At 38.0% G+C, this 19,698-nt stretch overlaps 1 protein-coding gene across 2 annotated transcripts in view; it reads right to left on the bottom strand.

The window, feature by feature from the left end:
- AFG2A (AFG2 AAA ATPase homolog A) overlaps positions 1-19,698 on the bottom strand; it is a 254,821-nt gene that overhangs the window by 153,098 nt on the left and 82,025 nt on the right. For both annotated transcript variants that reach the window (XR_013813591.1, XM_079772599.1), the window contains one exon: positions 19,426-19,552. Coding sequence is in view for 1 of the 2 variants with exons in the window: in XM_079772599.1 (XP_079628725.1) it covers positions 19,426-19,552 (127 nt within the window). In the remaining variant the exon portion in view is untranslated. The remainder of the gene's footprint in view (positions 1-19,425; positions 19,553-19,698) is intronic.

Consider the following 19,698-nt stretch of genomic DNA (forward strand, 5'->3'; position numbering starts at 1 on the left):
TCATTCTATCTTAAACTTTCATTCAGTCAAAATTCTTAAAACTTTTTTAAAAAATAGAAATGTCCTAAAAAAACACACAACAATGCTCAAATTGTACTCATCACTGTATAGGCCCATTTTTTTCTTCTCAACTTTGACTAAGATGACAAAATATAAACCTTCCAAATGAGACGCAGAGTTTGGGGTTGTAAGGAGCTAAATATGAAAACTAAAAATGAAATCCAGGCGATGAGCAATTTAATTACCGACACTCCTATTTGATTCATCAGCATAATCACTCTCCCTCCCAAAGGTTGAAATGGTGAGGATTTTGCAAGCTATTAAAACTGTTTATAGCCAGATTTATTTTTTTTAAACTAGAGATGAGGCTGTACCATACTAAAGGCTATCACTAATGCAGGGGAAATTTTAATCCCTGGGGAGATTGTCTGGGTAAGTGAGCAGGGACTCTAGCTGACAGCAGAGATAATACAATTCAGTTCCAGGCCAAAGCACTGTATTTGTTTTTGTTGTTTTCCTCCTGTCCTATCAGCAGCCTGTCTCCATAGATTTGTCTGAGAAAATGATAAATAGTAAAGCAAGCAATCCTCTCCATCCACCAAAGGACTTGTGTGCAAGCATATGGGCCTAACCAGCGGTTAAGGACAACAGGGGGGTGGGGCATGTGTGGGGAGGGGGGTGGGATGGGAATGGGGGGATGAGGACAAATATGTGATACCTTAATCAATAAAGAAATTTTTAAAAAAAGAGATCACAATAAATAAATAAATAAATAAATAAATAAATAAATGACCCCAAACAAAGCTTTAGAAAAGAACCATTTTTTTAAATGTACATTTCTATATATAGTGACTTCAAATCAATGAAAATAATGCATACGCAAACGTAATTTCAAAACACATTAGAGAAAAAAGGTCAAGGGCAATCACCAACTATTTGTAAATATGTAAAACAGGAAATATAAATATGTGAATGATGCCCCACCAACATCTAGTAATTAAATTACAGTAGATTAATTCCAAACCAGATTTGACTTCCAAAGACCATCTATGTACTAGCCTTTTAAAATCTAGCATTCAAATTATCCTTTAACTCCAAGAAATGAATCTAAAGGTACATTACAGATATCAACTTCATCAGAAGTAAATGGCAAATTCATACTGCTAAATGTAAATATCAAGAAGCACATAGGGAAAACCTAGAGTTTCCATGACCTGGGGACACTTTTGGAAGAATCTTTAAAACACTGGTAACAGAGCAAAGATGTTAATGCTTAGGAATCAGATAAAGAAGAATTTTTTTTAAACTCATTATTGTGTGTTTAATGTTCTATCCTCTACATTTTGTGCTGCTAGCCAACCAACCATTCAGGAAAAATTATTCCATATCACTATTCTCTCTGATGGAAGAGAAATTGAAATTTTAATGATGCAAGTAATTAAGTTTTGTAAGATTTAAATGATACATAAACAAATGTGGACTATAAAAAGTCACATCTTTGAATCAAGGATGATGTTGAGCAATATTACTGTCTGATATGGAGAGCACCAAAGTGACAGATTCTAACATAAAACTCAAAAGAGGACTGCACCCCTTCCTGGATTTTAATCTCAATGATTTGAGGAACACAGAAAACCAATAAAAATTAATAATTTAGCTCATCATTTTTTTGTTTTTATCTCCTTTTTTAGGAGGATTCTATAATTTCTTTTTGACAATTATAAAAAACTAACTATACACCAATATTAAAGCTATCTTATAATTTAATGTTCTAAAACCAAGGAGAAGGACCTTTCATTCAATGGGAAGTTCTCCATAATGTTGGAGTCCAGAACTCTGAATTCACTCACCAGGTCAGTCATTCGACAGATATTAATTTAAGGCAATCTTTGATATTAATGAATAGTATTTATAAGATCCTATAATAATAATTATTATTGTAATTATTATAAGGACTAACATTTATATAATGATTAAGTATGTACAAATCACCTTCGCTTCATTATTATAATTGACCTTTCACTCTTTCCTGGCTTTATGATATACTATAAAAGGGGAAAAATTAAATTTGTGATAAATAAGAGGTAGAAATGGGAAGCAGCCTTAATAGGGAGTCATTTGAAAGTTACAGAATAAAATAGAATACTAAAACTTAAATTTCCTGATTTTTCAAGACTAGTTCTCTTTTTCATATGCCACCACAAGAATTGAATATATCTTTTCAGGAATGCTAACTCCTTCACTGTCCTGTGGTTTCTCAGTCTTTCATCAAATTAAAAGTTTAATTAGTCCTTTTCATCGTCCTATTAAATGTAAAATCTGAGAGCTACCCCAAAATTTAGGTGTCTATGCTAACCAGATGCCAAACTCTATACTAATCAGAATACAAGGATTCATAGGTCATATACTCTCAAATCACAGTAAAGATAATACATTATTTCTCATGGCTTTAAAAACAGAAAACTCATTAAATGGGACAAAGTATTCATTCTTGGACAAGTAAACATCTGAATGTAGAAAAACTAGAAGTGAAATGTATGTGAAGGGCTGCAGAATAAAGCTATTTCAGTTTCCTGGATAACATGGCATGCTAATCCTGATTAGTAACATGAAGAAAATAAATTACAGTAATAAAAAGTTCCATATAACAACTCAGTCCCTATAGAGTCATTTCACATAATAAAGATGTCCTTTTTGGGTAATAACTTTATGCACAATACTTTCATTTGAAAACTTTTGAAATACCAAATATTTTAAACAAACTTTACAAATCTTGTTCATGATTATGTGTATGTTTATATGTGGCTATATAAGGCCTAATAAATATGGGGATGAGAAAGGTAAAATGAAAGAATCCATGTCAGCTTTAAAATTAATTATTGGTTTTCTGTGTTCCTCAATGGCTTTAATTTTAAAATGACAGCAAGGAGGTTTTATCCTTCCATGCACAACTTCTTTTGGAAAGCACTCTCTTCAAGTTTTTTAGAAGCACACTACATTAAAAATTAAAAATTAAAAATTTAAAACTATATGGTGTGAATGCTATAAAATGTAAGATTTTAAAATCAAGTAGAGGGTGTAGTCATTTGTTAGCACATCATGACCACACATGAGAAACTGATGTGCTGAAGGATAAAGAATACAGTATTTAGAGAGACAGTAGTCCTATCTTACAATACTGCCTTTCACATCACTTAACTTTTAAACCATTGCAAGCTATTTATGCTCTCTGAACATCAATTTTCTCATCTCCAAAATGTAAACAGAAATACTACTTTGCAGGGTTGCTAAAATTGCAGATGATGTGTGCCTGCTTAATTACAAGTGGTAATAATTCTTATTACCTTAGAGTAATATTTCTGGATTTTTCTTATTCCTTTCATGTATTTAACTTTGTATATTATTTAATTTCCACTTCAAATATTATACCCAAGAAAAACTCCTGCAATGAAATGTATAAAAGCACATAATCTTTATTTTATTCATATAGGTAGATCTGCCTATAATACCATTCCATATACACTTTATACTTTTGTTTAGACCAGTGGTCAGCAAACTCATTAGTCAACAGAGCCAAATATCAACAGTACAACGATTGAAATTTCTTTTGAGAGCCAAATTTTTTAAACTTAAACTTCTTCTAATGCCACTTCTTCAAAATAGACTCGCCCAGGCCGTGGTATTTTGTGGAAGAGCCACACTCAAGGGGCCAAAGAGCCACATGTGGCTCGCAAGCCGCGGTTTGCCGACCACTGGTTAGACTACATTTTTGCTTCTTTGTTTTCCATGAAGAAAATCCTTGCTGCTTATGAGAACATTTGGCTTCTCTCACTGTCTGAAGGAATACAGGTTTAGGTCACAAACGTGAATGTGAAATATCAACTCATGGAAACTTGGCTGCAGATTACTGTTTTCATTACTAATTTTGCAAACTATGTAGGCAGTGCAATTAACTATCACCAAAACATACTCACAACTGGAACCGAAGGAAGAGAAGTTTTATAAGGAATCATTCTTAATTGTTTTAATGCTGATTAAACACACAACCACATTTACTTCAAGGCCATCAGAATAGTTAACATAAGCTTTAATCTTAGAGTGCATTTTTCTATTCAGCAAATATATAACTCAACTACCCAAACTATCCTTTACTAAACATTTATCACTCTCAAGAAAAAGCTATGTGAACAGAATATAACTGGTGATAAAGTGAGGAGGTTAAACATATAGGAAATACTAGCATTCTCAGTGAAGAACATATAAAACAAACTGAAAAGATATATATACATAATTTAGCTCAGCAAATTATTCTCATTTTGAATAAGCAAATTACGGTTGACATGAAAAGCTGAGGCTTTCCAAATGCATTAATGCAGCTAATCAGAAGAATATGTAAGGCAAGTCTCTTTCCTACTAACTGCTTAATCTGTGTTCCAGCACTTGGATACATTAGGGAAACAAAACAAAAATCTTTGTTCTTCTGGAGCTTACACTGGAGCAAGAGGAGATGAACAATAATAAACACTGTAAATAAGTGGTCTGTATAGTAATAAATACTATAGAAAAACCCTGAGTAGCATAAAAAGGAATCAGGAAAAAGAGTTGAAGTATCTATGTGTCAGAAAACTGATATGGTGTTTCCAAGAGGTGCAGAATTATAACTGCTTCAGACTAATGAGATCTGTCTATGAATATTTCCTAACTCTTATCATTCCTTTTAGTTTTTTTGCAAACTGTGTTATAATAGTTATAAAAAATGTCAAACATTTTTGTAGGAAAGGTTTGTTTTTGCCTCTTAGTCACCTATGTCATTGCTGGCACATAACAAGTGTTCAACAAATATTTGGTGAATGACTCAACCCAAGCCAATAAACAAACAGTTCATATGAACAGTGGTCCAAAAATTTAGTTCTGGGATCAGTAAACTTTTTCTTGAAAGGCCAGATAATAAATACTTTCATCTTATCAGCCCAACAGTCTAAACAGCAATGGATGTGGCTGTATTCCAATAAAACATTATTTACATAAAAAGACAGAAAACAGTTTTCCAATCTCCGCTTAGTTTATCTAATTGCCTTAAGTCTTCGATTCAATTTTCCTAGAAGTATAAAGGTACGTATATTTACCATTTACTTGCTAATACTTACTTTTTCAATTCTAATCAACTCAAATAAACAAAACACAGTTACAATAATGACACAAAAACTCCACTTCTCCTTCCCTCTTCTCTCCTTTTTTCTTTTCCCTTCTTCCTTTCTATTTTTTTTTAAAGTGGAGATTGATAAACTGTGAAAAAAACTACTACACACTGGCTGCTGTATACCATAGTTTTTACGAACAAGAACACACACAGCACTACTAATATTGTAGTTACCGAGCTAAGGAATGCATTGGCATTGTGTAAAATATATATAAAGTGCTTACATTATTAGACTAGAATCAGTTGGCTATCATGTGTGAATAGCCCAAAAATGCTTGGTACATAGTATGTACCTATCTAATGACTGTCCTTTTCCAATGTTCCCACTGTTCAACTTGCCCTTTTCCCAATGTTCCCACTTCCTCCCTACCTAAACTTACATAATCTACACTTAAATTTAAATTATTATTTTTTAATAAATTATACAACAGGACACACACACACACACACACACACACACACACACACACACCTATTATTTTGAAAAGCAAAGCCAATTCCCCTCATTTCCTTAAGCTGCTCTTCCTTTGGTTGGAGTAGAAGCATCTGAAAGCAGTAGGGCCTGCACTCAGGCAACATTTCAGGTGAACATCTCCATCTTGTGTCAAAAGAGAGTAACTGCAACATCAAATTTATTGTCAAGTAAAGAACACAGATGTTAGAGGCTGGAGAGTATGAGACCCAAGATTCATTTTTCTAAATCTACTCTGATGCATACTTTAAACACACCCCTTCAAAACACACACACACACACACACACACACACACACACACACACAGAATAAAATGCCAGGCATAATAATAGCACATTATTAATACTCTTTATCTCTATGCACTTTAAAAATAATCAAATTACTCATTCTACTAATGACTTTAAAATATTCAATACATGCCTTCAGATTTAGTTCTTGGCTACACTAAGCATTAGTTCCCAAGTACAGGAATCTAGGAGCATCCTATCTAATAATAGAGTAAAATGTAAATTACCATCACTCCACTACGCCCATGATTGGGCGGTGGGAGGCTGGGGGGCGGGACTCGGGGTGGCCTATCCAGCCATTGAGAAGCACGGATCCGCTGCCACTGAGGGGGGCGGGACTCCCGCCCCCTGCGATTCTCAACGGCCAGATCGAGGCCAGATCCGCGGCCGCTGAGGGGGCCTGCGCGGACACCCAGCTGCGCCTCTCAACGGCAGGGTAGCCAGGTGTCCACGGCAGCCCCCCTCAGCGGCCTTTGAGAGGCGCAGGGGGTGGGAGTCCCGCCCCCTGCGCCTCTCAACAGCAGGGTAGCCCTCCTCAGCAGCCACGGACCATCAAAAGTGTGGGAGCTGGGTGCCTGTCCGCTCAGGCACCCAGCTCCCCGCGATCAAAAGCAAAAGTGTGGCAGCTGGATGCCTTTCCGCTCAAGCACCAGCGATCGAAAGTGAAAGCGTGGCAGCTGGATGCCTGTCCGCTCAGACACCAGGCCTTTCAGAAGCCTCCGCCGCACTGGAGGCTTCTGAAAGGCCTGGTGCACCAGCAGACAGGCACCCAACTCCCCGCGATCAAAAGCAAAAGCGTGGCAGCTGGATGCCTTTCCGCTCAGACACCAGTGATCGAAAGTGAAAGCGTGGCAGCTGGATGCCTGTCCACTCAGACACCAGCAGACAGGCACCCAGCTCCCCGCGATCAAAAGCAAAAGCGTGGCAGCTGGATGCCTTTCCGCTCAGACACCAGGCCTTTCAGAAGCCTCCGCCGCGCTGGAGGCTTCTGAAAGGCCTGGTGCACTAGCGGACAGGCACCCAGCTCCCCGTGATCAAAAGCAAAAGCGTGTAGGGGACCCTACACGTGCATGATTCAATCATGCACTGGGCCTCTAGTTAACAATATAAGGTAAGAAGCTTTTCAAGTGTAAAACGGAATTTAAAAAAATTTTTGAAGGGAATTACCTTCAAATCATCATATAGCTAGACATTTTTGTCCTAACTCAAAATTATTTTCACATTCACTGAGGTTTATTAAAACAGCATATTATAGAGACCAAAATATTATAGGCTAATCAGACATCTGTGAAAGGGGAAAATATGCAGCTCAACAAGTTTTCCTTTTTCAAAGAGTAATAAATTTTCAGTGAAAAATTTAAGTGTTCTTCAACTGTCAACCAAGGTTTTTATTACACAACAATAGCCTTAAGGCTGATTTATGGCTTCCCCCACCCTTTTCTGACAATCAAGTGATTAAAAAGTAATTTTTGCACACCTGGATAATATATGCTTGCTTTATAACCTGTTTGAGAAAAGAAACTTTTCATGTAACAAGAAAGTTTGAAAAGGTGATACCTAAAAAAGCTTAAAACAAAACAAAACTCAGAAATGTTTAGTAAACTGCATCATTTTATGCAGCATTTAGAGCTTCTATTATGTGTCTCTGCCACAAAAAAAAAAAAAAAAGGGTGGGGGGGGATTGGCATGGCCAATGTGGCTCAGTTGGTTGAGCATCAACCCATGAACCAAGAGGTCACAGTTTGATTCCAGTCAGGGCATAGGTCCAGATTTCAGGCTCAATCCCCAGTAAGGGGTGTGCAGAAGGCAGCTGATCAATGATTCTCTCTCATCGTTGATATTTCTATCTCTCCCTTTCCCTTCCTCTCTCTGTAATCAATAAAAACTTTTTTAAAGAAGATTACTAGAGGCCCGGTGCATGAAATTCGTGCATGGAGGGGAGGGGGGTAGCGGGGGGTGTTGTCCCTCAGCCCAGCCTGCAGTCTCTCCAATCTGGGATCCCTCAAGGGAACTTCATTTTTTCCTTCAAGAGTGTGGTGGAAAAACCCTAGATTACCTTCTTGGATTCTAATAACCCAAATTACCAAGAACACTGCAATTGGTGGCCTACAGGGAGCTTAGCCAATGAGTTGTCAGAAAAGGTATTTGCTCTCAAAATGGTTTGGCTCAGTGGATAGACCGTGGGCCTGCAGACTGAAGGGTCCCAGGTTTGATTCCTGTTAAAGGCATGTACCTTGGTTGGAGGCATATCCCCAGTGGGGAGTGTGCAGGGGGCAGCTAATGGATGTTTCTCTCTCATTGATATTTCCGACTGTCTATCCCTCTCCCCTCTTCTCTATAAAAAAAAAAATAAATCAATAAAAAAATTTTTTAAAAAGGTGTATCCTCTGCAGCTCATGCAGCCCCTGGGTTGTGTCCACTGGGCTAGGGGCGTGTCCCTGCCACCCGGTGGTGGCTGCCAGGGTCTCCGCACACCCTAGAGGCCAGCAGCCATCCCCCTGTGGAGGGCGCAAGGCTGGGGGCATGGACACAATCTGCCACTTGGTGCTGGAGCTTGGAAAGCCTCTGGGGTGGGACGGGAACATCCCCGTCTCCAAACGCCCCAAGGCCAGCAGCCAGCCTGACCATGGGCCTCAGGCTCGAGGCTTTCAGGGACCCCGGGCAGCACGCAGCAGTGGTGGCCAGGGTCTCGGCACACCCAGGAGGCCAGCAGCAGCCCCCGTCCAGGGCGCCTGGCTGGGGGCGTGGCCCCAAACCGCCGCTTTGTGCAGGAGCCTTTGCAAGCGGCTTGGGGAGGCCAGCAGCCAGCCTGACCATGGGCCTCAGGCTCGGGGCTTGCAGGGACCCCGGGCAGCACGCAGCAGTGGCCACCAGGGTCGCGGCACACCCCAGAGGCCAGCGGCAGCCCCCGGTCCTGGGCGTCTGGCTGGGGGCAGGGCGGAACATCCCCGCTATAGCGATGTGGGGATGTTCCCGCCCGCCAGGTTGCTTGGCGCCTACACCCATAGGCTCTGAGTGGCCAGGGAGCGTTCTGGGACCCCTGCCGCTCAGGACCTAAGCATGGGCCTACAGATTAGGAGCGGCCTGGGTCTGGAGGATGTTTCCTGGACCCAGGCCGCTCAGCGCCCGCATATGCAAATTAACCACCATCTTGTTCGCTCTGATTGGCTGTGGGCGTAGCGGAGGTGCGGTCAATTTGCATGTTTCTCTATTATAAGGTAGGATAGTATGTAAATGATATATTAGGGATTAGCTACTATATTTTTAACAGGTACAGAAACCGAGGCACAGAGAGGCTAAATAACTTCAAAGAACACAGTGTTAAAAGAGAGCTAGGATCAGAACCACTACCCTGCATCTATCTCTCTGTCTCATTTCCTCTCTTGCCAGTTTCTCACTGTCAATATCAGGCCTTTCTATCACATTTTGCAAGTAACATTCTAGTCATTATCATTTTACCATCTGTCCCATGTGCCAATCTCACTGTCCTCCAGACTCATTCCCCAATTATGCTGCTTACATCATGCAAAAGCCCCTCTCCAATGCTATATGCACACTCTGAAAACTCAGCTGAATGCTAAGGTGTGTAAACGGTTTTGCCCAAAACACAATGTTCAAAGATAAAAATTACACAACTCCTCATACAATGTAATACTTCTAGTATCACAAATTCATGAAGTTGCAGCTATAAATAAAAAAAGTGGGGGCAAATGATGAGGAAATTAACTACATATTTCAGCCCCATTTTAAAGCTAAAAGAAAATGTTTTAAATACCTATAAAGTTTAAACCAGAATAATGTTGAATACACTATATCAGTATATAAAGCCTTAGAGTTAAGAAGTTTATCTAAATTTCATGGAATGGAATATCTTGTCTACTTCCATCGGAGAAAATAGAAAGCATTTCTTTACCCAAATATGTATTCTTAAGGTAAATTCCACTTTCAACTGGTCTTCCTCCAAAAACAATCTTAATCACCCATTTCTCTTCAGGGCTCTCTTTGGTAACTCTTCAAAAACATCCCTATCTCTGTGCCAATTATATGTTCCATGAAGCTCACCTCAATTTGTGGTCCTAGACTATATTTGCTAAACTATTTTTTTTTCAAAAGTCAGAAAGCTACTCAAATTCTCATTAGTTTTTAAATTACATAATGCCTCTGCTATCAATGCCTGTAAGAGACACATAGAAAATGGCAGAAACAGGATCCCACAGTTGACAAATTAGAAAGATCTATCAAGTCTAATAAAATGAATTTCATAAGAATTAATTCTTGCCTAACTGGTTTGGCTCAGTGGATAGAGCATCAGCCTGTGGACTGAGAAGTCCCAGGTTTGATTCCAGTCAAAGGCATGTACCTTGGTTGCGGGATCATCCCTAGTAGAAGGTGTGCAGGAGGCAACTGATAGGTGTTTCTCTCTCATAGATGTCTCTAACTCTCTATCCCATTCCCTTCCGCTCTGTAAAAAATCAATAAAATATATATTTTTAAAAAGAATTAATTCTTTTATTCCCAAGGCCTGCCCTTGCAGCTGCTGCCATGAATGCTATTGGGAAACCATATGAACTAAAGGAAAATAAATACTTGGGAAGCATATGAAAGTAGGAGAAGCTAGGAGGTTCTAAACTTGAAGGAAAACCTCTAGATGTGATTGACGTGGTTCAACTTCTAAGACTTAAATTAATAGCACAAGCCCAAGGCAGGGAAGTTATTGCTTAGCAAAAACCTGAGGAAAGATTTTGACTTCTTAGTTTTGTTTCTGTTTTGTTCTTGGTGACTTTGAATTCAATAGCAGCCTATAGTGTGAGGCAGCTGGCAAATAAACTAACACAGTCCTGCAATGCATTAGCAGAAGCACAGCATTGAGATTAAAGGCATGATGTGCCTCACTAAGCTCTTTGCTAGTCAGACCATAACCTATCATGGAATACATTTGTGGATGCCACAATTTCAGAGAGAAAGAAACAAACGGACAATAGTTCAGGGAAAAAAAAGACTAAGAATGCTAATAATGGAATAAGAGTATCACATGGAGTTAAATATGACATCAGGCCTAAAGAAGAAAAAACTGGTGGGAAAGGTAAAATGTAAAGATAAGTCACATAAACAGTTTTCAAAAATAAGGAAGAACCATATAGAAGAGGGATTAAAAACTGTTTTTTATAGTATCTTGGAATAAAATCAGGCTGTTGTATAGAAGCTGAAGGGAGACAAACAGCTGCTGCTTCAATAGAATAAAGAACCTCCTAATAGTCTGAGAGACAGATGAAGTAGTCTATTTCATGGTTAATAGGTTCCCTATCAGTGTGGGTAAATAAGCAAAGGATGGAGAAATGATGGGTAGGAACTGTATAATGGGGTCAAGGCATCAGAAGGGTAACTAGACTATCGAGCCTTGCAAGTTCTCTCCAGTCTTGAAAAAAAGTAGTTTCAGAACTTGGTTACCAAAGGCAATACACCTTATATTTTGTTATTGTTCTTTCTCTAACAGAAGACTAAATGTATATGCATATTGACACCATCAAATATTATTTACCAAACAAATATTTAAATACAAAATTTTAACTTCTTAAAATTTAAATATCTAAGCCTGAAAATCTCAATGATGACAAATACTAAAAGGGGCATTCAACCTACAATTACATAAAACAAAAACCAATGCAACTTTAAGATTCGGGTGCCATGAATATTTATATTATTCATATAATAAACTGCATTTCTAGATTTATAGACCTTGGTGAGCCATTCAGTTGGAAAGGATAATGATTTAGTCCTAGAAAATGTATTTTCAATTATCAAATATTAAAAGAACTTTCAAGAAGAGATGAAACACACTCGAAAGGACAATAAATTAATGCAGTCTTCCTACTAATGTGGGTGTATTTTTGGCTAAGCATTATATTATTGACTCATATAATTTATCTTCAGAAAACTTATGCAATAAATATATTTAAACAATCTTTAGAAATATTGTAGCTCATGTACGAACAACACGCATTAGAGACTTTACTAAACTTCTAAAAGCTTACAAGGTCAGTAAACTTTTTCTGTAAAGGTCCAAATGGTGAATCATTTAGGCTTTACAGGCCACAAGTCTCCACTGTAACCATTCTACTAGAGCAGTGTAAACGCAGTCATAGGCATGAACAAAACAGTGTGGCTGTATTCCAACAGAGCTTTAAAGGGATTAAAATGTGAATTTCTTATCATTTTCACATGTCACAAAATACTATTCTTCTTTTGAATTTTTTCAACCATTTAAATATGTAAAAACCACTCTTAGATTATGGGGTATACAAAAACAGGTGGTGAGCTGGATCTGGCCCGCAGACCAGTTTGCTGACACCTGGGATACAGTCTTTATTTTATCAACATTGAAATAAGAAAGAACCCATAGATGCATACAACCTTTGATTCACTTTCCTCCTATCTCCTAAACCCCCTCCCCAAAGCTACAATCCTTCCAGCTGCTGCCGTAGAAGATACAGTAAAATTACTTTTGGAGAGTATTGTAAAATGATAGTAAACTGAAATTGGAAGATGACCTTGGAGGCAGCCTCCCAGGTCTGACCACACTGCAGCTCACCTTTTAATCTCCAAAGACTCTCCATGTCATTTTGATCAACACTATTAACCTTTTGCACTCGGATGTCGAGTGTGACTCGACACGGTTAGCATTAGAATAAAGGAATCGAGAAAAAAGCAAGCGAGTGCAAAGGGTTAAAAATTAATAAGTATCCTTTCCTTAAATACTTACAGGAAATAAAAAAATTTATATTCACTTACACTTTTTATGTCTGTTAGGGCAAGCAGCTTGTTTTTCAGTTCTGATGTAGTTGAGAAAGGCAATGTTAGATAGGACTTGTAACTTATAACTAGGAAGGGTAAAGGGAAAAATTATTCACAAACATATTTGTAACCGTCTTTCTGAAGGAATTTTTGAAATGCAATTCATTTGAAAATTGGAAGCTACATATATTTAGCTTCTCATTTGCTGACATTTCTAAATATGCTAATTAAGTGTTTCCATGTTACAAAGATATCCATAAAACCAACTTTTAATTTGCAATATTTAAGAAATAAAAATATTGTATCATATTGAACTCATCAAGGACATTTCTTCTTTCAGAAAAACTGAAAGGAAAATTAATGCCAGTTTATTACTTCCATGACTTCAACATACTAAGTTTGAAAAGAATTCTAAACCCTGAATTATTCAAGACCTCTACATAACTTCCAAAATTTTCCTCAAATGAGCAACTGTTTCCATAGACAGTTTAGAGCATGATATTTAAAATTTACTGAGAAAACTAGGTTTATAAATTAGGGATCATACTTTTACAATAATAATCATTAAGAGCCTATTATATACTAGGCATAAGTACTAAAAGTGACCAAAGGGCCTAAATTTAAAAATATTAATAAAATTAAACTATTTTGAGGCTGTTTAACACCTAGAAAAGATGACATGACCATTTTTCATTAATATTCAACACAAAAGCATGAAATGTCATGGATTGGATACTATACTCTTCTACAGGGGCCAACATAGTAACAGCCTAACATAGAACAATATAAACTCCTAGAGTTTGGACACTTAACTATTATTTGGGCATCAATAATAATTTAGTTGTTTGCTGTTCTAAAGTCTCCTGATGCTGAGGAAATCCAGACCGTCATCAATCTAAAGACAATGTGTCTACTTGACATCACACAATCTCATTAATCTTCATCTGCCCTTCAATTCCTGTCATTCTCACGCAAAATGGACACTTGAGGCTGCAACTTCTCTTCACTCATCTGTAAACTGGAGGAGGGGGTGGAAGGGTAAGAGGTCTGCAGAAACTTTAAGATATCACCAGAGACCACAGAACAGCTAATGGGTTTGACATGTAAATACAACCTAACAGGAAGCAGAATAATGTGATTCTTGTGCTGTGTCTCACTTCCTTTGCTGAATCACCATAATTCCCAAGAAACTCTAACTTTAGTTTCCCCAGACTACATGAAACTGAAATATTGTCCAAAAAAGACACTAACTATGCACAACATATGGGTCACATGATGGTATCAATTTCATTCCTCTGACAGTCCAGGAATTCTCCCTGTTCTAATATAATAACTTAAGGTCATCATGACATAGAGGTTATGGGTTAACAGTCAACAGAATTATAAAGTATGCTAGCTAATTTACAAGGCCGAACACCTTAATTAAAGTTAGGACGTAAATGTATTATTTCTTTGACACTAGATTGGCCCTTTTCCCCCCCCTTTCCAGTTTTAGGCTAAAAACAAAATCTCTACCTTTCAGCATCAGCCCATGACATTTAATTTAGTTCTTCTGTTGCCTGTTCTCTTCCTACTACAGTTTCCTCCAGACAAGAGAGGTGGTGAAAACTATGTCTATTCATTCGTTTAATAGGAAATTGTTTTTTGTTGTTGTTGTTGTTTTTTAAAATTGTCTCTAAGACTGTTTTGTTTCTACTAACACATTTTGGACACCATGTTCTAATCACACATGTGCTGAATCTTTTTTTTTTTTTGTAGTACTACTAGAGGCCCGGTGCACAAAATTCGTGCAAGACAGGGGGTTGGTTCCTCAGCCCGGCCTGCACCCTCTCAAATCCGGGACCCCTTGGGGGATGTCCGGCAGTCGGAACTCTGGCTCCTAATCGCTCACCTGCCTGTCTGCGTAATCGCCCCTAACCCCTTTGCCTGCTGGCCTGATCACCCCTAATCCCCCTGCCTGCTGGTCTGATAGCCCCTAACTGCCTCTGCCTGCTGGCCTGATCGACCCCAACCGCCCTCCGCTGCCAGCCTGATCACCCCTAACTGCCCTCCCCTGCCGGCCCAATTGCCCCTAACCACTTCTGCTTCAGCCCCCGCCACTGTGGTTTTGTCCAGAAGGAGGACCGGAAGATGTCCGGTCGATCCGGTCTAATTAGCATATTACCCTTTTATTAGTTTAGGTTATTAGTATAGATTACATAATACAGAAATACTCTATAATTTTCTTCAAAGGAAAAAAATCTGGAAAGGAAGCAGACTTTTGACATACCCTATATCATTTGAGTAGTATCAAAACTACAGTTAAGGAAAAAAGTCATATTCCACACAAATATGAAATTCTACCTGAAATAGAAAAGGATTAAAATATTTTTACAAAAATCTCTAATTATTTAAAGTTGTTACTTTGCACAAGTACAGAATAGATGCAGAACATTTAGATCATGTTTCAATGAACTACATTCAAAGCTGCACTTGAAAGCATACCATATCATTTGATGAACTTAAAGCTACTTTTCCTATTTACCAATTTTATGTTTTGCTGCCAGTAATTTATTTTCATCTATTACAAAGTAAACATTATATTTTTTCAAAAATTTAAAGTTAATTAAAGATATTTAGCTTCCCCCTGAAAATAAGTCTGTATCTACTTAGCATATGCTTTCAACATCTAGGTTAAATGTGCTCATCCAAAATTAACTGGTTAAAAAAACATGGACTTCTAATTTTTAGAAACTAATCAAAGTATGCCCTGCCTGAGTAGCTTGGTTGGTTGGAGCATCATCCCATCACCAAAAGGTTGCAGGTTCCATTCCCAGTCAAGGCACTTACCTAGGTTGCAGGTTCAATCCCCGGTAGGGATGTGTACAGGAGGCAACCGAACAATGTTTCTCTCTTTCTCTTTCTCAAATAAATAAACATATATTCAGGTGAGGATAATTTAAAAAACTAATCAAAGTATGTATGTGTGTGTATATATGTGATGTATTCTTATATGTACATGTACATGCATATAGACACATTCATACACACAAATACATATACATATGTTTGCAGTTTTCTTTGAAGCCTCTTGAAGCAAAGGTTATTTAATCAAGAAATGTTAACAGTATGTGTAAAAATAATGGCTCTTAAAATATTTATTTTGGACAGTTAGAGGTGTTTTTAGAACTGAGGTACTAAAGGTAACATTTTTATAAAAGATCAAAAATATGACTAGAATTTGGGTAAGATATTTCCCAAACTTTAATTTCAATTTCTCAAAGTCTGTAATTGAAGACTGTCACTTAGGAGTTGCTACTAATGAAACACCACCTGCTACCTGGGGCAAATATTATCAGCAGGTAAGAAACACAAACACAATGCAAAAAATCTAAAATGTAAAAAAAATAAAAAATAAAAAGATCCACTTCCCTTCAATCTCACACTTTGGAGAAAAGTTCTGCTCAAAATCTGGTTAAGCATTTTCTTCAAGAGATCCAAGATATCCACAGACTAAAGTATCCTAAGGAGAATGGAAGTCATCTACTTTGGGGGTTTTGACTTATTCTAAGATGAGCCTGAAGAAAGGCCCCAAACCTTAGAGTGGCCCAAGAATAATTTCTCATCTCTAAGTTTATCTTAAAATTTCTCAAGGTCTTTTGTACCAAGTATAGATAAAATTTAGGATAACTTACACCTTACTACAAAACACACAGTTGGTGTTCAATTTAGCTCTTACAGAGAGAAATATAAGCAAAACATTATATAAATCAGCAATTCCACTATCTTAAAGAACAGATTTACAAAGTATTACACGTATGAAGAACATGAAAAAATGTATCCTTTCAAAAAAGAATTTTGATTATTTTATCCTTTTCTATTTTAAGAGAGATCACATGTATAATTTGAAGACATATCTCTGGACAAGGCAAGGCAGAGAAATGCCGCATCTGAGAAAAGATAGCAGATTCCACAGAACAAAGACAATTCAAAGGAGCTAGTTTGTCACCAGTCATATGACAGGTAAGGATAAGCTGGTCTCTGAGAGTTAAAATTTGCTCTTAGTGCCTAGAAGAGAAATTAGGTAGTGGGGGGAGGGGCGGGGAAGAAGCTGAAGAGCACTGTGGTAGGAAGAATTCTAGTACAGTCAACCACAACCCCCTGGTGGACCCACCTTCTCCCAGTCATTCAAACACTAATCTAGGTGCTACTGTGAAGGGCTTTTGCAAATATAATTAAGGTCCTGAAATCAGTTGACTTGGAGGTGGAAAGATTTTCCTTGGGGGGGGTGAGAGAAATGGGGACTAACCTGACCAGGTGAGCCTTTAAAAGAGGTGGCTTTTCCTGGCAATGGAAATTTAAACCATGAGAGGGGTAAGATATGGATTTTCCCCACTGCTTTCTTTGAAGATGGAAGGGGACACGTGGGTGGTCTCCAGGAGCTGAGAGTGGCTCCCAGCTGACCCAGTAAATAAATTCTGTCCCTAGACCTTCAATCACACAACCATGTGCGTTTCGTAGAGTACCACCAGCTCCTGATGAGAATGTAGTCCAGACAACACCTCGTTTTTGGCCTGTAGTGATTCCCTGAGCAGACAGCCCTGTCATGCCATGCCCAGATTTTGACCTACCTACAGATACCCTAATACCGTGGTCGGCAAACTGCGGCTCGCGAACCACATGCGGCTCTTTGGCCCCTTGAGTGTGGCTCTTCCACAAAATACCATGGCCTGGGCGAGTCTATTTTGAAGAAGTGGCATTAGAAGAAGTTTAAGTTTAAAAAATTTGGCCCTCAAAAGAAATTTCAATCGTTGTACTGTTGATATTTGGCTCTGTTGACTAATGAGTTTGCCGACCACTGCCCTAATACATGGGTGGTGTGGGAAGCTGATCAATTTGAGGTGATTTGTTATATAGAAAGAGAACTAACACAAGCACTAACCAGGCTGAGTCATACAACTTTAGAGGAACCCAGATAAGTTTATTTAGAACTTAACATCCTACTTCAAGAAATGTGTCTAACACTGAGGACATACAATATTAAGGAACCAAAGAAAACCACTATTAGATTAGGCATTACAGAGAAGGAAACCCAATAAATTTTAGAACTTATCAGCCATGATGTCACCAGGAGACAAATATCATGAAAATACAGTGTAGTCGTAATAGGAAAACAATGATTTTTCTGGATTTAGTACCTTTATTTGTGAAATCAAAAGGTGGGACTAGGTCATCTTTATGGGCTCTTTCAACACTTTCTATAACCCTTGGTCACATACAGTCCTACCTTTTTATAGGCATTAGAGAAGGCTGGGCACTGACCCAGATCCCACAAATGCTCAGAACTCACCTGGCTTCTTATAAAACACTGCATCAGAAAAAGAATGATTTATTCAGGTCTAAAGCTTTCTTACCTGTAGCAACTAAAGGGTCTTTGTCACATAGCAAAATACCTAAGTAAACGAAAGCAAGGCTTTCTTTCCACATAAAAGCTCCTTTTATATCTTCAAAAGGATCATTTTTTAAACCTCATTTTTATAACTGAAAGTCTGTGTACACGTGCACAGGATGGGAGGAGCTCATAAAGTCATGTTAACAAAAAAGGAGAAATTGGTTCAAGCTCTAGGAGTAAATTATTACCCCCAATTTAAATCCTTGTTTAAAAAATTACACATTTAGTATATGTTAGTCACTTAAAATTTAGTTGGCTCCTACATTAAACTATGACATGGAGGGGAGGGATAGCAATAGCTTGAAAGGGTTAATTTTGCACCTATATAACTTAACACTACAGGCTAAGTAATGGATTCATTACAGAAGTAAAATCCATTGTCATTTTTATTCTAATTATTAAGAAATCAGTGGTTAGGCCAGGACTTCTAGAAAGTTGTTAATAACTTGAGTATAGTACTAAATAGCCAGAAATTTATCTTAATATGAATGGAAATGTTAAAAACTTCTCAAAAACTATCAGATGAAATGAACAAAAGAATCACAGAACTTTAATTCCTTAGGGAAATATACTGAAAGTTTGATGTAAACATGGGGTAGGGGAAATTCAAGGGGTTCCATTAATATGAAAACCATAAGCAATAATAGCATAAACTTTTCTCTGTTCTCTTCATTTCCTTTAGTTTAAAAGCTTTCAGCCAGCTGGTATCGTGTTGACCTATGAGCCAGGTCGAGGTTCCATTCCCAATCACGGCACATGCCCAAGTTGTGGGCTTGATCCCCAGTAGGGGGCATGCAGGAGGCAGCCGATCAATGATTCTCTCTCATCATTGATGTTTTTATCTCTCTCTCCTCTCTCTTGCTCTCTGAAATCGATTTTTTAAATATTTTTTAAAAGCTTTCAGTATTCTCTAAATGAAAAACTGACTAGGAATAATTTGACATAAAAAACAATCAAATGCCGAAACCGGTTTGGCTCAGTGGATAGAGCGTCAGCCTGCGGACTGAAAGGTCCCAGGTTCGATTCCGGTCAAGGGCATGTACCTTGGTTGCGGGCACATTCCCAGTAGGGGTTGTGCAGGAGGCAGCTGATCGATGTTTCTCTCTCATCGATGTTTCTAACTCTCTATCTCTCTCCCTTCCTCTCTGTAAAAAAATCAATAAAATATATTTTTAAAAAAACAAAAACAATCAAATGATCCAGTTCTTGAATTTACAATACCCACATGGCCTTCTTTCTTACCTTGTCTATCCTATCTGGGCGGTTAGTAGCTGCCAAAACGGTCACATCCTTTAACTGTTCAATGCCATCCATTTCCGTAAGGAGCTGAGCCAAAACACGGTCAGCTACATTCCCAGCACCTGAAGAACTGATATTTAAAAACAGTTTTAAAAATCTGTTTACCTATCTCCAAATACTCCATTATTTTAAAAATATTGTATATTCTCTAACAAAATAAATTGTTTCAAAATATAAAATGCATACTTCAGAATTCGTTACTTATTGAATTATCAT

This window comes from Cnephaeus nilssonii (genome assembly GCF_951640355.1).
Source record: "Cnephaeus nilssonii genome assembly, chromosome: 5".
In the NCBI taxonomy this organism is placed as follows: Eukaryota; Metazoa; Chordata; class Mammalia; order Chiroptera; family Vespertilionidae; genus Cnephaeus; species Cnephaeus nilssonii.